Genomic DNA, 27,163 nt, shown 5'->3' on the forward strand with positions numbered 1-27,163 from the left:
CATCTCTACAAAGAAATTTTCTCCATTCCAAGTTGCTTGTGAGTAGGGGCCATGTTTTTTAATTTAAACCTCCTCTGCATCTAGTATCATGATTCACAGGTAAATATCACCTCCATTAGAGAAGACACTGAAAACAAAGCTATTATAAGCAAGTGTTCAGATATTAACCCCAAAACTATTTCCCTTGTTTGTATGCCTGTATTTTTAACTGTCATCAAAAGGATTCCTTTCCAAAATCAGTGCTTGTTTAAACGTATATTGTAGTAAACAATAGTATAAGTGATGCAATTTTTGAGTTACATATAAGAAATCCAAATGATTTTTTTCATGACAAGGTATTCTATACCAGGTGAGAAATTCCAAGTAAATTCTCAAATGTTACCTTGTGTGTGCTTTGGGCAAGATAAATTCACATACAAATGTTACTTACTGTATTCATGGGATTTGGCATATAAGCCTGATTCTCCAAAATGACTGAAGATGACGTTTAAAGTAACATTTTAGGGCTGGGGGAGATAGTTCAGTTGGTAGAGTGCTTGCTTTGCAAGCACAAGGCCCTGGATTCGATCCCCAGCACCACAAAAAAAAAAAAAAAAAAAAAAAAAAAAAAAAAAAAGTAACATTTTGCCAAGATTTTTAATATAGTAAATAAACATTTAAAACCTCAATTTATACAACCACACATGGTGGCACATACCTGTAATCCCAGCCACTTGGGAGGATCCCAAGTGCAAAGTCAATCTCAGTAAGCAAGGCCCTAGTCAACTTAGCAAGACGCTATGTAACTTAGTAACTCAAAATAAAAAATAAAAAGAACTGGGGATATGGCTCAGTAGTTAAGCACTGGGTTTAATCTCCAGTACCACGAGGAAAACAAAAAACAAAAAAAACCCTGTATTTACATATTTGCTGTTTTCACAGATATAGGTTGCTGCATACTGGGACCCCTGCAGTCTTAAGGACAGCACATGTCTCGGGGGTTGCTCAATAACCCATAACTAACAACACAGGACAGTGAAAAAACCAGAAAACGAATGAAACTGTCTCTCTCATTCCTATTCCAACCAAAGAGCAAGTAGTCTCTAATGTTTTTTCATACATATATGTTATATATATAACATATATGTATAAACTTATTTGTTCTAATTTTAAAGAAAACAAAAATTTTAATGAAAATTTTATTCATCCATTCTATTCATTTTTGAAAAACTGATCATTTTCTAAAACTGCACTTCTAAGTCACTTAAGTGGTTCCCCCCCCCACCCCCCACCCCGGTTCTTTCTACTGAGTTTGTGATGTCTGACTACCTTCCTTTAAGTCTTTAGAAAATTACATGGTTTGGGGAAAAAAAAATAAATTGCCCTTCTGGGAAGTAATAAGACAAAGTATCCAATTCACACTAAATACCTTCAGTTTCCCTCTGGTGTCTTCCTAAAAGCGTCCAAATCAACCTTAATCAACCTTTCCAAACAAGAAATAGCTATCTTTGAAGACAAAAATTATGCAATCTTTCTGAAATGGAAAACCAAAGGCATATTTTTCAAGTCTTATCGCTAATGAAAAGTCAGATTTTTCTTTTAAGTAAGGTCCTAAACTCTGGACATTTGGAAATATATGGATTTTTGGACATTTCTCACTTTGTCAAAAGGTAAAAATGATAAAGACAGTGGTAAGGCCATCTAAAGACATGCTGTCAGAATTCCTTGAAAAATCACCGGAGAACAATTTCCAGCACATTTGGGATTTCTCCTTCTCCAGTCAGAATGATGAATGTAAGACCACTGAATCACATTTGCCCTTTGAGGCTTGGTGCTAGGAGTCAAAGACTAAAGGCTCCACTTGAGATTGAATACATCACAAAAACTATAACTGCCACTGTGAGTTGATAGTACTGCTGTTAATAAAAGCAAAAGCACCAACAGCAGTGACTGTAGCCCTCAATCTGAGAATGATTCCTTCTAGTGATTCATTTTTGGTTTTTGCAAATGACATGTCCTTAGACCTGCAGCATCCAATATGTGGAACCCTTCCCCACATGTGCCTACTGAGCACCTGAAATGTGACTACTGAAATGTGACTAAGTCAACCTGAGAGGCATGTGAAACATACACTGGATTCCAAAGACTTAATTCAAGACAAAGAATGTAAATAGTCTCAACAATTATGATATTCAATACTGAGTAAAATAAATTTTAAAATTAATCTCACCTGTTTCCACTTGTATTTTTGTAAATGCAGTCACTAGAAAATCTTAAAGTGTATCTATGGCTTCTATCTGCAGGTTGCATTATGCTTTTGCAGGATAACATTATTGTAGACTTTCTAATAAGTTTTCTTGGCAATTATCTAATTCTGAGCTGCTTATCTTTCCACTATCCATGATATTTTTCCATGATATTCTTTAGGGCTTCCTAAATACCAAATAAATAATCTTCTAAGGATACATTTTCTGATTTCCTTTTCCTAAAAACAACAGAGCAGCAAATGACAGGGTCTAAAAGAGAGCTCTTTCTATCTGCCCAAAGGGAGTCTAATTTATTCCGACCAGACCAACTATGATACCAATAAAATACAGCCAGAGTTTCTAGGGAAGAGGGACCTATGCTCAGAACAATTGGGGAAAAAAACAAAAACAATGCAACACATTCCAAACCCTACACAAATAGGAATACTGTACTCAAATTTTTCATGACTTTCTGTATTAGAATTTCTTTAGTCCTTGTACCCTTTAGGGGAAAGGACATAAGAATTTTTCTCAAGTGTAAGCTGCTTAAATCATCTTTGTAATCCAGATCAACCACATCCTTTCCTGGTGTTTCAGCACTGACAGGTGTTTGTGTGCATGCACGCACATGCATGTGTGTGTTATGTGTAAGTTAATTATAAACACTGAGATTTGCATTCAAACACCTCTTCATTTGCTATAGGCTACACTTAAGTTGATACTGGGTTGTGAAGTGCATTTTGGCCCAAGGTCCAACAAAGCCTTGGATAACCCTACTTGTTGGTACATGGAACAGTTTACTCTCCTCACACATATACCCATACACATACACTCACAGTGAGAGGACTCTTCACAAAAGCCCTGAACTCCACTTTGAACCTTCTCTGGCCATGGCACAGAGAGCTCCTCCCAAGTTCCACAGCTTTAGTGAGAAGCCCCACATTCTGCTTTTCTTCTAAGACCTTGGGTTTCCCTTACCTTGACTTGCTCATTTGAGGTTACAGCACAGAAAACAATCTCTGTGAATCCTTGGGATGGGAACATACGGAAACAGATACCACCGATAACGCGGCCATCTTTAATTAAAGCAAGGGTTTTGTGTTTCCTGAAAGAATAAGATTATGTCAAAGTTTTACCTATCTTGGTAATAAATATACTTTTTGAGGTATTCTTTATTAACTAACCAAGAAGGGGGTTTGCCTGGGGTTTCTATGGAAACTTCCTTCATTTAGCCACTGTCTTCACTAGATCAACCTTTCATCTGGACTTTTTAGAGCAAGCTTGACTGCCCAAGACTTCATCAGAGCTGCTCTCAGAACCAGATGCAAGTCCCCTAAGAAGTGTGTGAGGTCTACAAATGAAAAACAGAGAATGTGTGGAGATGTTCTGAAACTGGTACACCTAATACCCAGGGGACTCACAGTGGAGGGTCAGGAGTCAGCACATGTCATGGCCAAACATGGCATATATTTCTGAAGAGTTTGTTCTTACTTAAAAATATCAGAAACATTCTGGAAAAGTACACAAAATCCACATGTACAATTGGCCAAAACCTGCATACAGAATTTTATCAGACCTTCTCTCTGTAAAGCATCACTCTTTTTTTGTTGTTTTTTATTTTTTTATTTCTTCAAATTTTTATTTTTACAGACTGCATTTTGATTCATTGTACACAAATGGGGAAGCATCCCTCTTAATTATCACATGCATGTATTATAGTCCATATGGATTATGGGGCTATATATACTAAAACACATCCAATTAGAGAAGTTTAATTTGTATTTGTGTGTGTGTGTGTGTGTGTGTGTGTGTGTGTGCGCGCGCGCGCTCTTGAGTGCTTTTAAGCAATGGATTTTCAAAGTTAATCTGTCTTCTATTCCAATAATTTTCCCAGTGTTTATACACTTTGGCAACAATGGAACACACTTAAATCACCAAAACCAAAATGATTGATGGTGAAAAAAGGAAGACGATCTTTTATTGCGTATATTCTCACTACTCTAATGAATGAAGCACAGGATAGTCACCAGCAATTTAAAATATAAAGCTTCATTATTATTAACATTTACATATTGTTGAAAAATTAATCACAGTGCTTTTTGATGTGAAGATTAACTTGATGGAGCCTACGTCCACAGTGTGACAGGCGACAAGAGGATTCAGTGGGTGGCTAGGGCTGACTTTCACTATCTAAGAGGAACTACTCTTTCATTTTAAAAGGAATTGAAGAAGGAGGAAGAGCAAAGCTCAACTTACGGGTCAAAGACGAGCCGTGTGATATATTCTTTTGGCATTCGGGGCAGCTGATGGGAGAACACGTTTTGTAAGCCAACCAGCCACATCAGGATCTTCTTGTTTGGTTTCTGGTTCAAGGAATTGCCAATCACGTGAAATTCAATTACACCCCTCCGTTCTTCCAGCCTTGCTGCCTCGTCCCTGGCTGAATGTGCCGACAGAAAATTGGTCTGGGATGCAAGAGACATGAAAAAAATAAATAACAGAGTTATTGTCATAAGACAGTGAAGCTGGAACATATCAGAGCTTGTCTTAGAACATATCTAAGCTGGGTGCAATGGTGCGCATCTGTAATCCCAGCTACTCGGAGGCCAAGGCAGGAAGATCCCAAGTTTGAGGCCTGATGGGGCAACTTAAAACAGGAAGAACTGGGGTTACACATTGAGTTATAACTCAGCAGGAAAGCACTTGGCTAGTATGTGGAAGGCCATGGTTTCAATCCCCAATACTACACAAAAAAAAAAAAAAAAAAAAAAACAGGGAGAGGGCTGTGTGCTGGGGATACAGCTCAGCTGGTAGAGTGCTTGCCTAGCAAGCAGGAGGGCCTGGGTTCAATCCCTAGCACCGCAAAAACAAACAAACAAAAGTTCCTCTTCTTCCTTCTATTAAGATACACATTTGTAGATTTTCAGGGTCCTAAACACATAAGCACACATACATGCACATGCACATACACACCACAAGTTATAAAGACAGAAAAGTTTGTTAAAGTATTGTATTATAAGAAAGCTGAGTACAAATGTGTACAAGGATGTTATTTGGTATAGAATTAGGTATCAGCAAACTTTTTCTATAAAGGGACATAGAGAAAATATTTTAGACATTCTGAGTTACAGGGTCTCTTCTGTCTTCACTACTCAACTGCTGTTGAAGTATAAAAGCAGGTATAGTTCCCAGGCCCCCCACCAAAAAAAAAAAAAAAAAAAAAAACCAGTTACAGAATATAAGAACAGGTGTAGTAGTGTGCCAATAAGGCTTTAAAAAAACAGATTAGATTTGGTCTCTGGGCTACAGTTTGCCAGTTCCGAAGGAATCTCACCCAGTTGAGCTTTAAAGACTCTCGAGATGACATATCTCAAATTCTCATTATAGGTCAAGCAGCAGTCACACTTATATCCTTGCATCCCTTTTGGGAGGACAGTTTTTCCCAGAGGAATGTTTTGAAACACACTAACCACAGCTGGCAGCACGGCCTCTGCCACACGTATGTTCCCATCTTATATAACCCACCTGATGACATGCACACAAACGTTCAACAAAAAGCTCTTCAGGGGGCTAGGGATATAGCTCAGTTGGTAGAGTGCTTGCCTCAAAAGCACAAAGTCCTGGGTTCAAATCCCCAGCACCACCAAAAAAAAAAAAAAAAAAAAAAAAGCTCTTCAGGGAAGAAAAGTTCTAACTGGCAGCACTTGCTTATTTCATTTGCCTATAGCTGGCTGTCCAGGTACACAGGTGCTACTACAGCTAATTTCAAGCTACTAAGATATTTAACAACCAGCTTACAAAACTCCTGAAAATTTAATAATTTTCTTATTCATGCCAGTATAAGCCAGCTCTGGTATATTACTAAACCCACACAACAAATTTTGAAATGGTTGACAGAATCCCCACTTCGCAGCTGAAAGAAGCTAAACTCAGCTAATCTATGAAGTTACTAAACCCCCAAAAGACAAGTGTAGAAAAGGAACCAGAGTTTTTAGTCCCCACAGACTGAATATCTAGAGGAAAATGGAAGGAGTAATTTTATGAGGAGATCTTTTTATTATGACATTCCAGTTTTCTGAATTATCCTCAACATCATAAAACAAATACCTTGGGAAATATAGCAAAGTAAAAATTAATACTTGAATCTAACAGAGCCACACTAAAAAGCCATAAAATTGTTTATAAAACAATGTCCAAACCATCTCTTCATTTCTTGGAAGCTGTAAAAAAATCTCTTAAGTCACCCTGCCCCTGGGTGCAAAGCAATGAGAAGACAGCAGTACTTTTACCAAAACGGCTCTGCTTGAATCAATCAAACCACTGGTTAACAATCAGACAAATCCAAACAGAGGGACATTATGCAAAGCAATTGACCAAGACTCATCAACAATGTCAACAATGCAAAAGACAAAAAGGCTGAAGAATTGTTTTAGATTAAAGGAAACTAAAGAATGAAGACATAACTAGATGCAATGCATAATCCCTAATTGATCCTGCAACAATAGCAGAATGAAATTTAGATGGATGGAGAACCGGGGTATGGGTTGTACCCTAGGCCAGGGGCCATAAACTTCTCAATAAAGGACTAGAAAATAAATATTTTATGTTCTGTAAGCCATATATCTAGTCCCTTTTTTAATTATTCGAATCTGTTGTATGGCAAAACAACCAAAGATTTTTCCAAAAAAATAAGTGGACCAGATCTGGCTCATAGGTTGTAGTTTACCAGTCCTATGTTAGCCTTATTCTTAGGAAATACAAGCAAAAAAAGTTAGGGGTCAAGTATTACAACATCAGTTTTTAAGTCTGGAGTGGTTCTAAATGATTCACAGAAGAAAGAAAGGGAGAGACAGGAAAGTCAAATGTGGTGTAATGTTAACAAACTCCTGGATCTAAACCAAGGGTTATGGATTTTTATTGCAAAATTTTTGCAACATTTATGGGGGTTTGAAATTCTTCAAGTCAAAACTTTCTCAACTATGTGAAATTATTGGTATGTGGCCCTGGGATATGATATTCATCAAGGAGAACTGAACACCTTTTGTTCAGCAGTTGCTGCCCTCCCCACCATGGCCACCAGCTGAATGCACATTAGGGGCATGTGAACTCTTAAGCACTGCCGCCCCACTTCTGAGAGCTGGAGTGGCCAGGAGATCATAGAAGGTCTATCAGCTGGCTGCCCGGTTTACCCTGCTGACCTCTGGTCCGAGCATTGCTGCAGGGTCTGTGATGGTAGACATGACCTCATTGATCAATTCCATAGGAATATCCCCCATAACTCGGGGTCTCTTGACCTCCTCCAGAATGTGAGAGTCATTCATTTTCCTCTTTTCTCCTATGATAATCAAAATAAAAGACAAACAATGGGTAATTTTAAACAGAAAACAGAAAATACATGCCAACTATCCAACCAATTTTCTAATAGCATTGATGGATATGGAGGTTGACTCTCACTTTATCAGGAGAAAGGGTGGCAGTAGAGGTAGGAAAGAAGGAAGCAGGTCACAATGATTTCCAACCCTGGATCCATTTGGAGTATTTCCTATTTGCTATGACAATTTTTAACTAGACAAATGAGTTATTAAAGCAAATTTTTCCTCATTTGGCAATGCAAAGGGTTGTTCTAGTTATTATTGGTTAGTAATTCTAATATAGTCTCTTCACAGTCAGAAGATATGGTCCATATGACACCAAAATGTCAAAAATGTTGACAGCCACTTTATGGCCTAAAATAAAACCAATTTTTTGAAAATAAATGTGCAGTATCTTTATGAAAAGAATATGCATTTTCCAATTCTGAGCAGTAATGATCTCTAAACTCTCAAGCATGTTAATTGTGTTTTTAGGACTTCTACATCTTTATCGATATACTTATCTCCTTGTTTGATAAATTACTCAGGGTTGTGTATTGAAACTTTAAACTATTATTTCTCCTTGTAGCTTGAGGAGAAATACATACACACATACTCAAGCCTACAAGTCTGTATATGTATGCACATATTATTTATATATATATATACACACATACATATATATATACACACACACATATATACATACATATCTGAAATATATTTGTGAATTGTTTTCTTCTGGATAAATAATTAAAATGATGAATTTAATTTTTCATTATAAAATGACTAACTTTATGATTAATTTTTTCCCAGGGCTTCAGTTTGGACCCAGGGTGGGGGTGGGGATTGTACCATTGAGCATTTTATCTTTTATTTCTTTTTTTTTATTTGAGACAAGGTCTCACTAAGTTACCCAGGCTAGCCTTGAACTTGTGATCCTCCTGCCTCAGACTCCTACATTGCTGGGATTACAGGTTGTGTCACCACACCTGGCTTTTTATTGGGAGGGAGGAGTAAAACAATACCTCAACAGTACCTCCCCTGACCTATGAAGTAAGTGCAATCAACATGCTAGGAATGGCATGAAAAAGCAGAGAGAACATTCTCCCACTTTCCATGAGACTACATAATGGCTATTTTCCTTTATTACGGTCATGTTTTGTTTTTCCAGGTTTTTACTTTCATAAAATATATTCAATTTTTTTTCAGTACTGGGGATCGAACTCAGGACCTTGTGCTTGCAAGGCAAGCACCCTACCAACTGAGCTATCTCTCCAGCCCCTATATTCAATTTTTAAAATTAATTTTTTTCAACTTTTAGATGTTTGAATTTCATTTATTCCTCAGGTGTAAACCCCATCAAGCACACTTTCACATAGCATTTTCACTATCTTTAGTTAAAAAGGAGCAGAGTGATTCCAAGTTCCTTGTCTACAAAAGATGCCTCCATAAATATTATATATTGCTTACTAAAAAGTTGTGTGTAACTCTTACGTTGCTGTTTTTTGGATATAAGTGAGAACATTTTCAGACAACTGACCAATAAATCTTCAAATTCCATGACTGACTCAGGGAAATGCTGCAAGCTATATATTTTTTAGATGAGGTTTATACCTGTCTTGGCTCAAACCTGAAGGACTAACAGTATTATAAGAAAGCACTTCAGCTACATTCTAACTCATTGGTAAAGAGAATGGCATACATGCTAAATATACTTCATATAAGGTCCTCTTCTTTCCCTTTTCCATAGCACTTATTTTATTTCAAAGTTTAAACCTATTCAAGATCTGTTTGATGTCCAGTCTGTGGTCAGAGGCAACCCTTAAAGCATTCTATGTGGCTGAGGATATAGCGCAACGGATATAGCATGCTAGGAAAGCATTAGAAGCCTGGGGTTCAACCCCCCAGTGCAACAAAAATATAGTAAGAATTCTATGATTATAAAATGCTTCCAGGATTAAAAAATGTGCCCATTTGGCAGATTACATTAATGACCAAATTCTTTACCCTGTTATCATCTACATGCTTTGCCATGCAACCGCAGTTTTTCCAACAAAAGAGCATAGGCAACATTTCTCCTTTTCTCTACCCCTTTGACTCTGAATTCAAACAAGTGACTTGCTTTGAATACAGAATGAGGCAGAAGTGATGGAGTAACAGTTCTCAGTCAAGGCTTCAAGAGACCGCATATTTCTGCTTGCTCTCTGGTGCTTCTGCCATTGTCACAAAAAGGACACTTCTGCATAGTCCAAGGTTCCAGGAAGATGACCAGAAATACATGGAACAGAGTTTCTTGCATATAATTGTTGTAGTCAAGTAAAGCCCAGAACACAGGCCCCAATCAATGGATAGACTTTTAAGTCCACCTAGCCAAGATCATGAGACTAGTTAAGCTCTGCCAACTACCAGACAATACAGCAAATGAGTGAGCTATGCTAATTAGTCATTACAGATCTTATGACTGTATTCTGGATTAGTTAGATACACAGCAATAACTAAACAGCACAGTCCAAAACCCAAGTGATTTTCCAGCCATTAAAATCTGGTCATGCACAATTTGTAATTGGTTTTACTTTACTTTTGGTGCTCTGCAGACATGGAGCTCCTAGGGCAAGTCACAGCCCTCTTATCCCCTCTGAAGAGCTTACCTGGGTTTGGCTCAAGCCCAGAAGAGGCTTTGCAAGCAGGACTGGTGCTCCCTCCATTTGGCTGCTCAAGGGAAGATGAGTTTGAATTGTACGAAACTGTCCCAGCCACAGGAGGTGGACTGATAACTGCTCCAACAAAAAGAAGATATTAAATGACTTTTTTTAAGGCAACAAGGAACCAAGACAATAAAAGACCATTCTATTATTACCCAATACCTCACAAAAAAAAGTCAATTTTAAAATAAAAAACATGGGCATCAAAATAATAAAGACAGTATTAGATTATAACTCATTGAATAAAAGTATCTGAATCCATATTGATAAAATAACATGTGAATGAATGAATAACAAGAAAGCAAAGCTCTTCCATACAAAATACCACCAAAAAATAAATAAGGAAAGACTAATGAAAGGTAGTTTAAAAAAAAAAATCACTATTTGGCAGCCATCATACAACAACTCATTCAGGAAAGATCATGTTTATAGACTAAAGTTCATGAGTATAATTTTGATGAAGATAGAATATTTGCATGGTGGTCTAAAGTACCTCACCACAAAAGTGCTTTTAGATTACAAAAGCAGTAATGCTATCATGGAGAAAGCCAGCAGACACTGCCTTCACCAAATGATCAAACCCAGTGCAAGCAACTACGGTACAAGCTGGTGATGAGCTCCTGAGGTGATGAGAAAGGTGCTACAGACTATATTATTGAGATAAAAAAGCGAGTCTATAGATTAGATGACAGTAAAGTAAATATAGCAAAATGTTAATAACTGGTGAATCCAGATTATCTTTATCCTATTCCTGTAACTCTTCTGTAAATCTGAAAGTATTTCTAAACATGTTTTGCTGTTGGTGTATGTTTGTTTCACCATTGTAAAAAGAGGATGCTCCTTTGCTAGTTGTGTTGCTTATCCATAGCTGAAGAGGTGAAAAATGATGAGGGGTAGAGACATTCTCAGTATAGAATGGCAGATCAGATACCCAGGATATTCACTCAACTTCTAACACAGCCCCAGCTCTATCTGCAGAGAACACAACACTCCCAGCAATCAAGGTGATGACAGAATAAGTAAATCAAGCAATAGTGAGCCACTGACACCCAGTACCTCTAACTGAATAGTAATTGATATGCAACAAATCAAAATAAAACCAGGTACAGTGGTATGCACCTGAAGTCCCAGCTACTGGGAAGTCTGAGGTAGGAAAATAGCTTGAGCCCAGGAGTTAGAGGCCAGACTAGGCAACACAAATAGACCCCCATCTCAAAAAAGAATCAGAATACACTGAAGTATCAGGATGTTACAGTTTAGATCTGAAATGTTCCCCAAAGGTTCATGTGGTAAAGGCTTGAGCCTCAATGCAGCAATGTTCCAAGGTGGTATATTTGGGAAGTGACTGGATAATGCAGGTTCTGATCTCATCAGTGGATTAATCCACTGATGGATTTATAATTGAATAAGCCATTGGAAGGTTGTAGAAACTGCAAGTTGAACCTGGTTGGAGGAGGTGGGTCTCTCTCCTCTCCTCTCCCTCTCTCTCTCTCTCTCTCTCTCTCTCTCTCTCTCTCTCTCTCCTCCCTCCTCCCTCCTCCCCCCACTTCTTCCTGGCTGCAGGAAGTGAGCATTATGCCCTTCTACCATAATGTTCTGCCTTGCCTCAGATCCAAAGCAATGGAGCCAGCTGATCATAGACTGAAACCTCTGAAATTGTGGACCAAAATAAATCTTTCCTTTTTTAAGTTGTTTTTCTCAGGTATTTTCTCACAGTAAAAGATTCACTGTGAGTGTTTTTCAGGCTATGTTTCTTCTTCCAGCATACAGGCCATCTGGATTTCAAAGTACACTGCAGTGATTCTAAACAAAGAGGAAGCTCTAATGATTCAGAAGACATCTGAGTGTCTTGCAAAACTTCAGAGCCATCATTACAAATGTCATTTATTATAGGTGCATCGATGTGCAGACATGCCAATTAAGTAAATGATTATACTCCTCTTTCCCCTGAAAAGAACACACTGCAATTACAGCAGTATGCTGCTGACAGCTTCAGGTAATGCTAAAGTGGGACTGTATACTAAAGGGTACTAAAGTGTGCAATCCCACTTAACTGGGGACAACCTCAGCCACAGAATTAAACACAACATTCTCACTGAATCAAAGAACCTCTGCTTTCTCCATCCGGTTCTATGACAGATAACATGTGGTCAGAACTTGAGCAGAATGGGAGAATTTGGGACAGACAAGGGTCAAAGGTACTTTCACAAATGGAAAATCCTCTTCAGAGACCCTTAAAAGAAAGCTAAGTTGATCCAGCTGAATAACTTTGGTGTCCCCCTGCCTAAAGGAGGAAACTACGCTCTTCACTCATTCCCTCTGCAAGCCTGAACTGCTCCGCTCCAGTGCACACCAAGGGAATGCAAAGGGCAGTGCAGAGCTCTGGTCCCTAAGGTAATGCAGGAGGTGAGCATTAGCCCCAGGTGTGAAACCCAGCTCCATCCCTTACAAGCTGTTGTTCCACTCTGAGCTTCCATGTCCTCAACCACGTGAAAGAGATAATAATTCCAGTGTCCCAGGGTCTGTGACAAGGCTTAAAGACATAAAGTAAGCCTCAAGTTTCACAGGCAAGCAATTAATAAAAGTATGATTATTATTATTATTGAAAAACTGGGTCTCTGATCATCAAAGAACTGCATTAGCAGAAGGGAAAAAATACACAGGAAAAAATGGGGTTAGGATTAACATGAGGTAGGTACATAAGACACAGTCGTTCTCAAATGCTGCACATTGGCATCATCAGCTTTTAAAAGTCCCAGTGCCCAGGTCACACACCCCGAGCCAATAATATCCCACCCTCTCTTGGTGTGGCACTCACAATTCAGAACATTTCAAATCTCCATGGGTGGTTTCACCATGCAGACATGTTTGAGAATCAAGAATAGGATATTTAAAAAAAAAAAAAGGATATAGTCAAGGTTCTGCAAAAGTCCAAAAGAAAGGCGATATGGTCCTGGCAAGGGCACCAGGGAGGAATTAGAAGAGTTTATAGGAGAGATGCCATCTAGAAACTAAGTAGGATCAAGACAAAAATAAAATGAGCTGGGTGCCTGCCATACAGTGACTCAGGAAGCTGAAGCAGGAGGAGGAGGAAGGAGTAGGGGGATAAGGAAGAGAAGGGGGAGGAAAAAAGATAAAATAAATAGCGCAGGTTCAGAGAGCAATGGCCAGTAACCACAGAGAAGGTATCCAGTAAACATGACAACTCAAGTCTCCAGAGAGTATGTAACATGAATGGGTAGGCCTTAGAGTACTGCAGGTTTTCAACCAAACATGAAATTATGACCTAAGATGAAACTAAAAGGTCACAAAGGTGTTTTTGACATGTTTTGGTAACAAGAGTTCAAAAAAAAAAAAAAAAAAAAGTTTTTGATCAGCCAGCCTCAGCAAATTGGCAAGACCCTGTCTCAAAATTTAAAAAATAAAATAAAAAGAACTAGGGATGAAGATCAGTAGTAGAGTACCCCTGGGTTCGATCCCCAGTATCCCACCCAAATAAATATTTTTTGAATTTAAATGTAGATTCACATTTAAATTTATATTTGCATTCATGCTTGGGTTCTAGATTTTTAAAAATTATAAATGACTCCTCAAATGCATTTTGCTAATTGGAAGTCATCAGACTCAAAAAAGCATAAAACTATATGATTCCTTCCAGATGACATTCTAGAAGAGGCAAAACTATAGGAACAAAAAAAAAAAACAGAGCAGTGGTTGCCAGGGCTGGAGTTATGACAACGAGTGGACTCTGAAGGTGCTCAAGGGCATCTGTCTGGAGTGATGTGATTTTTCCATCTTTTGATGATAATGATGGTTAACCAACAAAATGTGTTTGTCAAAACTGACAGTACAGTAAAACAGGTGAACATTGCTATATGCAAATTATACCTCAATTTTACCATATGTAAATGAGAACTTTTTTGGGGGGGAGAGGTACTAGGGATTGAATCTAGGAGTGTTTTACCACTGAGTTACATCCCCTATCCCTTTACTTTTTATGTTGAGACAGAATCTCCCTAAGTTGCCCAGGTTGGCCCTGAACTTGGATCCTACTGCCTCAACCTCTCAAGGAGCTAGGATTACAGCTACCATGCCCAGCCTTCTTGCATTTTTTTAAAGCAAGAATAAAATTACCTTTGCTGAAGGTAACACTCACAAGCGCCCATACTAACATGAGCTAGAGCTCATGGTGTGGAAATTCAGCATTGTCTGTCCCCATAGCCAGACAGAAACTGTTGCTTCAGCATTTTTTTTCCCCCAAGCTTCTCTGTCCGTCTTCCTACTGTCAAAAGCAGGAATTTGGATCATTTTTCTGGGATCACTGTGACTAGAAAACACATCTCTCTCCTCACAAAATGCTTACTGATGTCACCAGATGACCTAAGGAAACAGCAAGGATGCCCTGCCCTACTGAAAAAGTATTTCATATCCTGAGATAGATTATTACTCTCTTCCACTCACTAACTCACCATTATCCCTGGTAGTAAGTAGATGTATAAAATAGACACCAAAGAGTAAGAAGCCAGATTGAGACTTGATTCCTGGGCATATTTAGCCATTGACTGAGACTATAAGTACCTTTGAAATAAAGCGAGCATCTGACTACAGAGCTGAGCCATCTGGTATGTTACACCTCCCTTAAAATTGCAATGTGCAAGCGAAGGCTTCCTGCAGTTACTGTTGTTTTAACTACTTGGTGTGCACCTGCCCTCTTCATCAACACAGACACAGTTGCAAGGCTTTCGTTTGTACCTACTTTCTCCTCATTAACAAGATACAGATGCAAGATTTGCCAAAGTGTTTGCTTTCTGGCTGGCTTTAATCTTCAATTTCCTGATGAAAGGCAGAGTGAGCTACAAGGAACATTTCAAGTTGGGCTTCCTGATTGCTAATTTATGTAAAAAGAAATTTTACCTGTTTGGATTCCTAGCTGGCTGGTTCTGGAAGAAGCTGAGAGAAAATCCTGATCCCAGATGGGAGAGTTTTGACTATAAACTTCTTCCTCTAACATGGACAGAAACCTAAACACAAGAGTAACATCAATAGTAAGATAAAAAGAGTGAAAAAAAAAAAAATTAAAGTGTTACTAGAGGGACAAAAGTCCTAATCATCTATGGCAATCACCTTAATCTCTGGGTCTCACCTTCAACTCAGTAATACACTAGGGAATCGAGATTGAAATGACTTATTGGGGCAGCCCTAACATATTTAAATACAGAAAGACATTTCTACAAACTATGCTCTGTTGATCCTATACAGCTTCACACAACATAGAATACACAGAGCACTACACCATGGAAAAGCATTAGTCTTCTCCAATGAGATTCAAGCATACAATTTCAGCTCTCCACGTGGCTGTCACTGTCACTATCGTTAACACCAACGAAGTTGCGAATGTTGACTGAATGTTTGTTTTGGCCTGAACTGCTCCAGAAACTTTTCACTGAATCTTCATGGGACTTAAAAGTTACATTTTTTTATTTATCACACAGTTATATGTAGTTCCTACTATGTGAAAGGTAGTGTTATCAGTGGATGATGCTTCCTAATTCACTTGATTTCATATTGATACCATGAGACAGAATCCCTTTCTATATCTCCTTTACAGATGAAGAAAACTAAGGCACCAAGAGGTTAAATAACTGATTCAAATTCCCACAATTACAAAATGGCAAGCAGGACTGGAACCAGTGATTAATTACTATGCTAACTTCCCATGATGTTATAACCAAATGGATCTCAGGTTCTGGAAGCCTGTAGAAATCACCTGGAGTTTTCTAACATATGGAGAATAGAAATATCTTCTTAAAAAAAAAAAATAGAAATATCTAAAAGCACTAAAAGTAGTTCACCATTGTAAGGCCATGGGTGATCTTTTTCTTCTTTTTAGTTCTCTAAACCAAATTTTCTTCAACATGTGCATTTGTCACTTTTAGAATGAAATATAGATACTAAAATTAAAAAAAAAAACTTGCAAAAAATAGGAAATGAGGGGGAAAAAGGCACAAGTTAAAGCCCAGCAGCAAAAAAAGCAGCAAGTAAGGACAAAAAGATAAGGATATAAGCCCTGACCATGCATCTCAGAGCCAGAGACCTCAATAGGTGCTGGCAAACTGGTCCCAGCTTTCACTCTGAGACAGCCCAAGACTCAAAGAGCACCTCAGACCTCAACATGTGTTGATTCTGCTTCCAAAACTGTAGGTATGAATCCCCAACAGCCTCAAATGTTGTCATATTCAGTGAAAAGGGATTTAAATGCAGAAGTGGGTGGTAGTTTCACCCTACTATTAGTAACAGAGAAGAAAGCAGTGTTGATATTTTAACTCAATAGCATAAGCGTGCTAGAACTAAGGGTTGATGGAACAAAACACTATAATTAGCAAATATCTGCAAGCAGCAAAATGAATTTGCTATGGGGAAAAAAATTGTCACTATGCGAAGTAATTAAAATTTATCTTTTAGCATTTAACAGGTGTGTGTGTGCTGGGGGAGGGTGGTCCCTCTTTGTCCTTTGTCCCTTGGCTAGAGACAGAATGGCAACTATCATCATAAAATATAAGATGCCACTTATGTGGCAAATGTTATAGATAAATAAGTATGAACTGTTTCAATATCCAAGGAAAGTAGCTTAGACCAGTTAATAGGCAGCCACTGAAAGGCATGAGCATGCCCAGAAATTTTATAATCCATATGAGGGATAACATTCAAACTGCAGTTCTAGTGCCTCATCTCATATGCCGGTTTCCTGGTGAAAAATTAGTATGACAATCAGGATGCTAGGCTACATGTGCAAATATCTGGTGTTCAGCTGAAGTCCATCAGAATTATTCAGGACATCCTCCATCTAAGCTTTAGGATTTGGATTAAACTGCCAATGAATTTTCAATTTCTATCAGAGAAACAATTTAATCATTGTTGTTTGAACAAGACTTATTTTTAACAATTAAAACCATCTTTCCTGGGCTAGGGATATAGCTCAGTTGGTAAAGTGCTTGCCTCACAAGCACAAGGCCCTGGGTTCAATCCCCAGCACCAAAAAAAAAAAAAAAAAAAACTTTCCTGAGACACAAATTGGACAATCCAATAATATCTTAGTAATGAAAATCTAGTTCCTCAAAACAGATTTCAATTCAATTACCTTTGGTCAAAAAATAAAGTACCTCCTCTCACATTCTATTCTCTAAATCAGCAGTTCTCAATAGGGTGAGGGAAAAGGTTATATCATATCTAGACAGTCTTTTAAAATTACACCTTCTCCCTCCCTGATCAAGTGTGGATCTGGGTGGAATGACAACCACAAAGTGAACTGCTTCGTTCATGTCTTGCTATCCCTGCTCCACAGTCATCAATTGTGCCTTCTGTCCCTCTCACCAGCAACAAATCTCTCAACTTAAATTTCTGCTTCTTAGCACTGAAAATGCATTTCCAAGACCAATGGTGCAGCACCCCAATCTTCTATTGCTTTGACAACATTCCCTTCACTTAAAAATATTAAAAAGATGATGTACATTTGAGAGCTCTGGTACGGCAAGAGGCACATAAGGATGTATATTCTATAAGAAATTGAGTACAGAGGTACAAAGGTCATGCTGAAGGAGACCTCTCCTGGCCAGTCTTTTTTTTTTTTTTTTTTTTTTTTTTTTTAAAGACAGGGGATGAATGGAACCCAGGGGCACTATACCACTGAGCTACGTCTCTAGTCCTTTTTATTTTTTATTTTGAGGCAGCCTTAATAAGTTGTCCAGGCTAGTCTAGAACTTCTGATCCTCCTGCCTCTGCCTCTCAAGCAGCTGGGATTACAGGTATGTGCCACCACACCCAGTTCTGCTCTTGCAGTCTAGTTTCCAAAGAATGAAGGAGAGATATAGGCAGGTAATTCATCAGTACTTAGAAAGGGTTGGAGATTGGGGATGGAAAAACCAGTCACCTGAGTTCTCTGACACCTCCTGAGTTGATGGAACCTGAGCATATGCACCCTCCCCCACCATCCTTTAGCTTCAACAAAGTGTTTGTTCATAGTGAGAACCACAGACAATGGCCTAGATGGTGGAAGGTGAGGGGGACCTTTACAGGACCTTTACAGGACCATGGTTGCAGTTAACAAGCTAATACATAGGTAAAGACCAAGGGCCTTTCTTCCCTAGGATGCTGTTTATCATTCTCGATTTTGTTACTTATGCAGGCTTTGACATGTATTAGCAACCTTAAGTTCTGCAAGAGCAAGAGCTCTCTCTTACTTTGGGAAATGGGTGAGGATTAGAGTTCGTTTCTCAAGAGGCAGTTTGTCTTTTTCCTGTCTTGCTTGTTCCAGGAGCTGTCGCCTCATGACAGTGAAGACTGAGCGAAGCAATGTTCTCCCGAACACCTGGGTGGTTTCGTACCGAGGTAGACTGTCACAGAACTGTGGCACATTGCAGTAACACAGCCACCTGCAACAAGGAGACAAGCACCATTAGTATCCCATGTGAAATATCCAATTATGGTGGCTCTCGATACAATTACACCCTACCCCCAGAAGAAACTAAGCCTGCAATGATAAGCAACGGAACGACCAGCTAGAGGAACTTGGAAACTAGATTAGCTTGCCCTTACACCACTGTGTGGGTCCAGTTCTGTTAGAATCCTCCTATTCTGCCACATCATGTAATGAGTCATGGAGCCAAACAACCCTGGAATCAAATCCTTGCTTTGCCACATAATTGGCTACAGAACTTGGGAAATTTTATGTTATTCAGTCAATAGTGCCTTACCTATAAAATAGGGACAACAATTACAGCAAATTCATTCCATTCTTTGAATATCAAATGAATTAACATGAATTAATTCAAGTCTCTGGTACATAATAGTAGTTTAAATAAAAGAAAATAGTAAAAGAGAAGCCAAGGAAGTCCTGTTGATGAAAGAATCAGAATTCTATAGCCTAGTCCCAAGTGATGTTTAAGGTTTCTTTAAAATGCCCAAGCCAAACTCAGATATTACTCAATCAATGGTGGGAAGATAGGATCTTCAAAACTGTTTAAAACTCTCTCAGAGTACAGGAAGTAATAAGCTTCCACCATCTGTCACCTAGGTACACTTGACTCAAAGTTGAAAATGCACTTCAGCATTGCAAGAGGCTGCAGGAGAGCTCAGACCAAAGGGGATATCTGGGGTTTTCTTGAGATCTGACTGGAGTTCTAGGTATGCTGGCAATTTATGGTGTCTAATTTAGAAAGCCAGGCAATGAAAGACCTTCCAAAACTTTTTTTTTTTTTTTTTTCTTCCTTTTTGGTCTCCTAGAGATGCAAGGTTTGAAAATCCCAGGACCCAACAAAAGGCACAGAACAGTGGGAGTCAGAGGATGGCACCAAACCAGGGAAATCTCGTCAAAGACTGTCTTTTCATGGATCCTCACTTCTGGGTAGCAGATCCTAATCATCTTCTTCTAGGACAGGGCTGCTTTCCAAAAATTAAAAGCTCTCCTCCCAGAGTGCTTTTCCTGTTCCCCTTTAAATTGGGAGAAGCGGCTATCTTTTCTCCATTGAATATTTTTGGCCCCTTTGTCTACTATGAGAAAATTGTATTTATTTGGGTTTGTGTCCGTGTCCTCTGTTCTGTACCATTGATCTCCCTGTCTATTTTGGTACCAATACCATGCCGATTTTGTTACTATTGCTTTGTAGTAGAGTTGAAGATCTGGTATTGTGATACCCCCTGCTTCGCTCTTTCTACTGAGGATTGCTTTAGCTTTTCTGGGTTTTTTATTCTTCCAGATGAATTTCATAATTGCTTGCTCTATTTCTGTAAGGTACATCATTGGGATTTTAATTGGAATTGCATTGAATCTGTACAGCACTTTTGGTAGTATGGTCATTTTGACAATATTAATTCTGCCTATCCAAGAACATGGGAGATCTTTCCATCTTCTAAGGTTTTCTTTAATGGTGCTGGGAAAACCATATGCAACAGAATGAAATTAAATCCCTATCTCTCACCCTGTACAAAACTCAACTCAACAATGGATCAAGGACTTTGAAATCAGACCAGAGACCCTGCATCTTATAGAAGAAAAAGTAGGTCCAAACCTTCAACTTGTTGGCTTAGGTTCAGACTTCCTTAACAGGACTCCCATAGCACAAGAAATAAAAGCAATAATCAACCACTGGGATAGATTCAAACTAAATAGCTTTCTCTCAGAAAAGGAAACTATCAGTAATGTGAAGAGAGAGCCTACAGAGTGGGAGAATATCTTTGCCACTCACACTTCAGATAGAGTGCTAATTTCCAGAATCTATAAAGAACTCAAAAAACTCTACACCAAGAATACAAATAATCCAATCAACAAATGGTCTAAGGAAATGAACAGACACTTCACAGAAGATGTACAAGCAATCAACAGATATATGAAAAAATGTTCAACATCTCTAGTAATAAGAGAAAGGCAAATCAAAACTACACTAAGATTCCATCTCACCCCAATTAGAATGGCGATTATCAAGAACACAAGCAACAATAGGTGTTGGCGAGGATGTGGGGAAAAAGGTACACTCATACATTGCTGGTGGGGTTGCAAATTAGTGCAGCCACTCTGGAAAGCAGTATGGAGATTCCTCAGAAAGCTTGGAATGGAACCACCATTTGACCCAGCTATCCCACTCCTTGGCCTATACCCAAAGGACTTAAAATCAGCCTACTACAGAGATACAGCCATATCAATGTTCATAGCTGCTCAATTCACAATAGCCAGATCGTGGAACCAACCTAGATGCCCTTCAGTTGATGAATGGATAAAGAAACTGTGGCATATATATATACAATGGACTATTACTCCGCCATGAAGAATGATAAAATTATGGCATTTGCAGGCAAATGGATGAAATTGGAGAATATCATGCTAAGTGAGATAAGCCAATTTCAAAAAACTAAAGGATGAATGATCTCGCTGATAAGCGGATGAGGACATATAATGGGGGGTGGGAGGGGTTAGCGTTAGGGTTAGGTTTAGGTTTAGGGTTAGGGATAAGGAGGGTGGTAAGAATGGAGGAAGGAAGGACTGTATAGAGGGAAAAGAGGGGTGGGAGGGGTGGGGGGAAGGGAAAAAATAACAGAATGAATCAAACATTACCCTATGTAAATTTATGATTACACAAATGGTATGCCTGGACTCCATGTACAAATAAAGAAACAACATGTATCCCATTTGTTTACAATAAAAAATATATATATTTCTTGTTACAAAAGTCAGAAGAGACAAACCTATAGATATGTAGTTATCTATGTGCCCAAATTATATTGCCTTCTTTTCTCATGTTTTCATATTCATATTGAATATCACTTATCTGAAATGCTTGGGGCCAGAAATGTTTTGCATTTCATTTTTTTTTCTTTTTTGAGCTTTGGAATATTTATATATAAATAAATAATTAAATGTCTTGGGGAAGGGACCCAAATATAATCACAAAGCTTTTTATGTTTCACATACATCTTATACACATTGCCTGGAAGTGATTTTATACAATATTTTTAAAATTTTACAAATGAAACTAAGTTTTATGATGTGGGAAAAAAATAAAAATAAAAATAAATTGGGAGAAGCTTTCTAATGTGCCCAAACTGCCACAGGAAGTGCTCCATCAACCCCAAGCTCCTTAGAATGGAATATTATTGATTCACTCATGCCTATGACCTTATTTTATCTTTTTCTGCATATGATATATTTACCACATAAGTTGGTGATGGAGGTGGTAGTGTTGCAACTTTAGAGATGAAACTTTCATCAGTGTTAGTTCATCTGCCTAGATTCACGTTTAATCTTAAAGTGCTGCTATTTCTATTCTCTCAACTTTTCTCTCTATAATCCATACCCAAATGTCATTTTACAACACTGAAATGGGCTCCTGTGTGTTATGTGGTGTCATGTCAAATCTGAAACAGTGACTGTACGAGAAGAAAAAACTAAAAAGAACATTTATTTTGTAATTCATAAGATACTCCACAGAGAAATTCATCACCCTCAAAGCCAACCCTTACTGAATGTTAGTCTGTACACACTTGAAGTGAACAAAATATTTAGGGCAGAGGGGAGACCAGATCCCAAGTAACCAATTATGAAACTACAAAAGTAAGAGGTAAATAGTGACAAACTTAATAACCAGAAGTTCAACTTCATGAGACTTTTGTTAGTTACTCCAAGACTATTTTAAGACATACCAATATAACAAAATGTGTACCATCCTCTTCAATTTAGACTAGTGCTATTCAATAAAGCTTTCAACATGATGAAAATATTCTATATCTGTGCTAATACAGTAGCCACCCACAACTGGAACTATCAAGCATTTGAAATGCAGCCAGTGCAACCAAGGGGGTTAAATATTAATTTTATTTAATTGACTTCAATTTTATTTTTAAATAGAAACTGCAAAATATTTTTCACTAAACACAACTTTATTGTTTCAGTAAGACTGTTTTGCTTGAATTTTTTTTTAATTTAGTGACTGAATTTATATTGTTAAGGACAAAATATATGGCAGATTTATAAACCTTCGTATGAAGAAAGTAATGCATTCTTGATATTTTTCACACGATTACATGGATAGATGATAATATTTTTGATATATTGAGCAAAATGAAACATTAAAATCAATTTCCTGTATATTAATTATTTTTAATATAGCTACTGGGAAATGTAAAAATCACATGTGGCTTGCATTATCTATCTAATGGGCAAAGCTGAGTTAGAGACTCGCGTGCCCTGAGGCCTGTGGCTCAGTGGGAGGCTTGCCTGCCAATTACAAGGCTCTGGGTTCGATCCCAAGCACTGCCAAAAAAGAAAAAAAGAAAAAAACATCTAAGAGCTTTTCCATCTGTGGAGGAAACCTTGTGGCAGAAAGATTTGTCCTAACTCTAAGATTGATAGTATTTCTGCTACAGAGATGACAGGTCATAAATATTATCATAAAATTTTATCCCAAAGTGCTTAACAGGTCATTCAATCTTCCCAGGGTAAAGGAAGACTGTAGAGATTATTATTATCTGGTAAAATTTTTCAAATAATAGATGCCCATTCATTTCCTCCGAGAGTCATTTTGCAGACCTTGATTTATGCTTTCCAGTTTTGTTTTTTAATTCCAAAATTAATATTATTTTATAATCTGTAAAGTGCACAGTAGCCAAGACAAGGATGCTGGGTCAAAGCGTGTGGTGGTAGTGGTGGTGGTGGAAGGATCGATGGTGTTTTAATTAACTGACATGGTCACTGCATGCAGTGAGAAAGGAGGAAAGGGGTTTGCCTGGCCACAAGTCCTCCTTCAAAGACTCAACAGCAGGAAAAGATTTTACCTGAATGGCTGAAATCAGCTCTCCTAAGAAGTAGTAACATATTTCCTTCACTTTCTACACCTAACAGAGGGCATCTAAATACTGTGTACTCATTTTTCTAATAACTGTCAGACTTTTTACATCCTATTGATGCTTTACAACACTATTTTCTTTAAAATGCAAATGGAGGACTGGGGAGATAGCTCAGTTGGCAGAGTGCTTGCCTTGTAAGCACAAGGCCCTGGGTTCAAACCCCAGCACCGCAAAAAAATAATAATAACAGTAATGCAAATGGAATTGGAAAATTTGAACAGGGTGACCATTTTGTTCCAATGGTTGTTGTACTAAAAAAACCAGTTTTCAGGGATTAACTAAACTCGCCTCCTTCACTGGAAATAAAGACTAGTTACTACAGAGTAAGCATCCCAAATCCAAAATGTTTTGAAATCTGAACTTAACTTTCAGATTAAGGATGTTCAATCAGAAAAGTCTATGCAAATATTTCAAAACTTTTAAAATTCCAAAATCTGAAATACTTCTGGTTCCAAGAATTTTGGATAAGGGATACTGAATGTGAATTGCAGTCCAGACTAGGAGCTTAGATCTCCTGAGTTACTGCTCTTCTTACTAATAGTTCCTGTTCTAGATGTACAAGTCCAATCATGAATAGTCAGTATGCATGGTGCTGAGCTCTACTTCACAGAATAATGACGACATAAAACTATTTCCCAAAATCAAGTTAATTGTATCTAACCTGCTCTGTGGTTGGCTGGTTTGTTTGCAGTGCTAGGGATGGAACCCCGGGCCTCATGTATGCTCAGCAAGTGCTCTACCACTGAGCACATTCTAGCCCTAACTTGCTCTGTATTCTCATGAAACTTCTCCCCAATGTCTAACTTCTAGAATTTCTGTACAAATCAAAGTCTAACACCAATTATTTGCCACTTTCCTGTAGCAGATTCTGTTGGTCAGATGTATTTTAAGAAAACACATTCCCCTTACAGTTTCTATTCATGTTATTTCTTCATAGTGGAATTATAAGATTGTACCATCTTGAAATTCAGGCAACTTCAAAACAGTTGCTCAGAATTTTTTCTCTAAAACCACGATTTCTAGGAGTGTATATATTATAGTTGATTTACACTTAAAAAGTAAGATTTACTTGTTGCTTCATTTATAACAGACAGCAAATGATTTAAGCAGCTCTACTTTTCAACCTGCTTTTGATTTTTTAATGGATAAAGCTTGGCAGGTTAGTTCTGTAATGAAAGCAATCGTTTTCCAAGTCTAGTCTTTTCCACAGAGAATCCAATTTCACCCTATTTTCATGCTAATGTTGAGCTCCAGAAGTCTTCAGCCTCTTTGTTCTAATTGCTGTAAATTATAAGCCCCACCAGCATTGAGGTAGAGAGGTTCTCACACACAGAGATGAAACCCGCTGGTGCCTGCAACCTATGATATTACCCATTTCTGTGACGATTAGCATCAGTGAGACACCGTGCTGTGGTCTTGTGTGGGTCTTTAAATCCCCCAAATGTGGTCACAGCAGTGGGGTTTTTTTCTGAACCGCTGCCTGATTCCCTTCATTTTCACAAATTGTTCCTCTCAGTTTCCCTTTCTTCATCAACACCAAGCAACAGCGGGGAAGCTGGGGGAGGTGGGTACTGTCCACCTTCATTTCCTTGTTTATTGTGGGCATGGGCTTCTGGTCTACAATCCACCTACAAATCAGCAGGTTTCAGAACTCATGAGGGCATATTCATTTCAGCTTCTCCCAGCAGGTTTCTGTTCACCATTGTCTGACTCCACTCTTCCGTCTTCAGCTGCTGGCTTAGGAGGCTGCTATAAAGGGCTTTTCTCTGTCTTTCTATTCCCTATTATAAGTGATATGCAAACAATTATACTCTCATTCAACTGTCCATTTCAGGCTCTAGCTTCAGGGCCACATGTTGGCAGAGACTGAGTTTTAAAGAACAAGGTGTGTGGCAGCAAAATGATGACAAGCATCTTCACGGAACCTGTTCTGTGCCAGACACAATGTACAAACCTCCCATAGATGACTCACAACACTTGGGAGACTTGATGGAGGAAGAAACCGAAGGTCAGGGAGGTGAAGAGACTGATCTAAAGCTCACAGAGCAGGGACAGATGGAAGCACAAATGAAACACAGTGCTCCTTCAAACTCCAATTTCTAGTATTTATCAGTGCCACCAGTTTCTTGGTGATTCCCAAACACGATCTCGAGTTTTTATTGTTTTCTAAAATATAGTTATGTCTCCAGTGCTACTTCACATTTAATTCTGCTTTTTCTTGATATACTAATTATTTTCCATTAAGAGCTACAAACACATGTCCAGCATGACGGGGCACACCTGTAATCCCAGCAGCTCGGGAGGCTGAGGCAGGAGGTATACAAGTTCAAAGCTAGCCTCCGCAACTTAGTGAGGCCCTAAGCAATCTAATGAAACCCTGTCTCTAAATAAAAAAAAAAAGGGGCTGGAGACATGGCTCAGAGTCCTGGATTCAATCCCTGTTACCAACAATAACAAAACGAAACAAAAAAAACAAACAAACAAAAAAATAATTCAGCTTTGTCAATTGTTCACAGATGAGGTTGAAAGACATATTTTTGAGAGATTTACTATCTCAACTCTTGTTATAAACAATACTTACAAAAGTAAAGAACTACCATTAATGTAAAATTCTGAAACAGATGGTGCAGAAATGAAGATCTAATAAAAACTGATTTTGAAGAAATCTATAATTCCTATAAATATCAATTACTAAGGGGAAAATATTTAGAGTTCAAATTATATATATGGTAAAAGGAGGAAGAAGGTAAAATAAAATGAGTACTGCTAATTTAAAAAAAACAGGTCAGTGACGGACAGCAATACTTATTTTAAATCACATCCACTCCTCCAAGCTAGCTGCTATTACAGAAAATAACCAGGGTACAGGGAGTCTTGAAAAGCCTATCAGAAGACAGTGCCTACTTTAAATGAGGAAGAAAAAGATACACTGAAGCTCCACAATGGCCCCTGAAACATGCTTAATGTGCCTCTGAAATATAAACGTGGAAAAGTTGTAAAAAAGGCGAACAGACTGGATAATCAAGGTTACTTTTACTTAAATGAAAATAAATGTAAGTTATTATATTTTGAATCGTCCAAGTTTTAGACTGGTAAAGCCAATTCCGTCATCCTGCAGTTCATAAGCAGTAAAAATAAATTACCACTTTAGAAAGGTTTAATCCAAGAATATTTGCAAAATTGGAATGCCCGCCATAGAGAAACAGTTAGGTAAATTACGGTACATCAACTCAATAGGCTATAATGTAATTCATGAAAAGCTTGATATGATGCTAAGCAGGGGAGAAAAAAGGACATAAAATTCTGTATTTTCTTTCATTATAACTAACACATAATGTTTAAAGGAGTAAGTACTGGAGAATAATACCTATAATAATATTAGTTCCATTGTGGTGCTAGGATAAGAGTAATCTTTCCTCCTTTAAAAAACTCCTTTAACTTCATTATATTTGGGCTTTGAGTGAGGGTTCTATATAATTGCAGAGTTACA

General features: G+C 38.1%; 1 protein-coding gene across 14 annotated transcripts in view; it reads right to left on the minus strand.

Moving 5' to 3' along the window:
* KAT2B (lysine acetyltransferase 2B) overlaps positions 1-27,163 on the minus strand; it is a 103,001-nt gene that overhangs the window by 18,347 nt on the left and 57,491 nt on the right. For 13 of the 14 annotated variants that reach the window (XR_013759865.1, XR_013759866.1, XR_013759867.1 and 10 more), the window contains 6 exons: positions 18,519-18,710; positions 15,196-15,302; positions 10,228-10,356; positions 7,424-7,560; positions 4,482-4,690; positions 3,204-3,330 (listed from right to left, as the gene is read on the minus strand). Coding sequence is in view for 11 of the 14 variants with exons in the window: in XM_079115151.1 (XP_078971277.1) it covers positions 3,204-3,330; positions 4,482-4,690; positions 7,424-7,560; positions 10,228-10,356; positions 15,196-15,302; positions 18,519-18,710 (901 nt within the window). In the remaining 3 variants the exon portion in view is untranslated. The remainder of the gene's footprint in view (positions 1-3,203; positions 3,331-4,481; positions 4,691-7,423; positions 7,561-10,227; positions 10,357-15,195; positions 15,303-18,518; positions 18,711-27,163) is intronic. The other variant, XM_079115150.1, reaches the window with a different exon arrangement.

The sequence above is a fragment of the Sciurus vulgaris genome (genome assembly GCF_902686455.1).
Source record: "Sciurus vulgaris genome assembly, chromosome: 16".
Taxonomy (NCBI): Eukaryota; Metazoa; Chordata; class Mammalia; order Rodentia; family Sciuridae; genus Sciurus; species Sciurus vulgaris.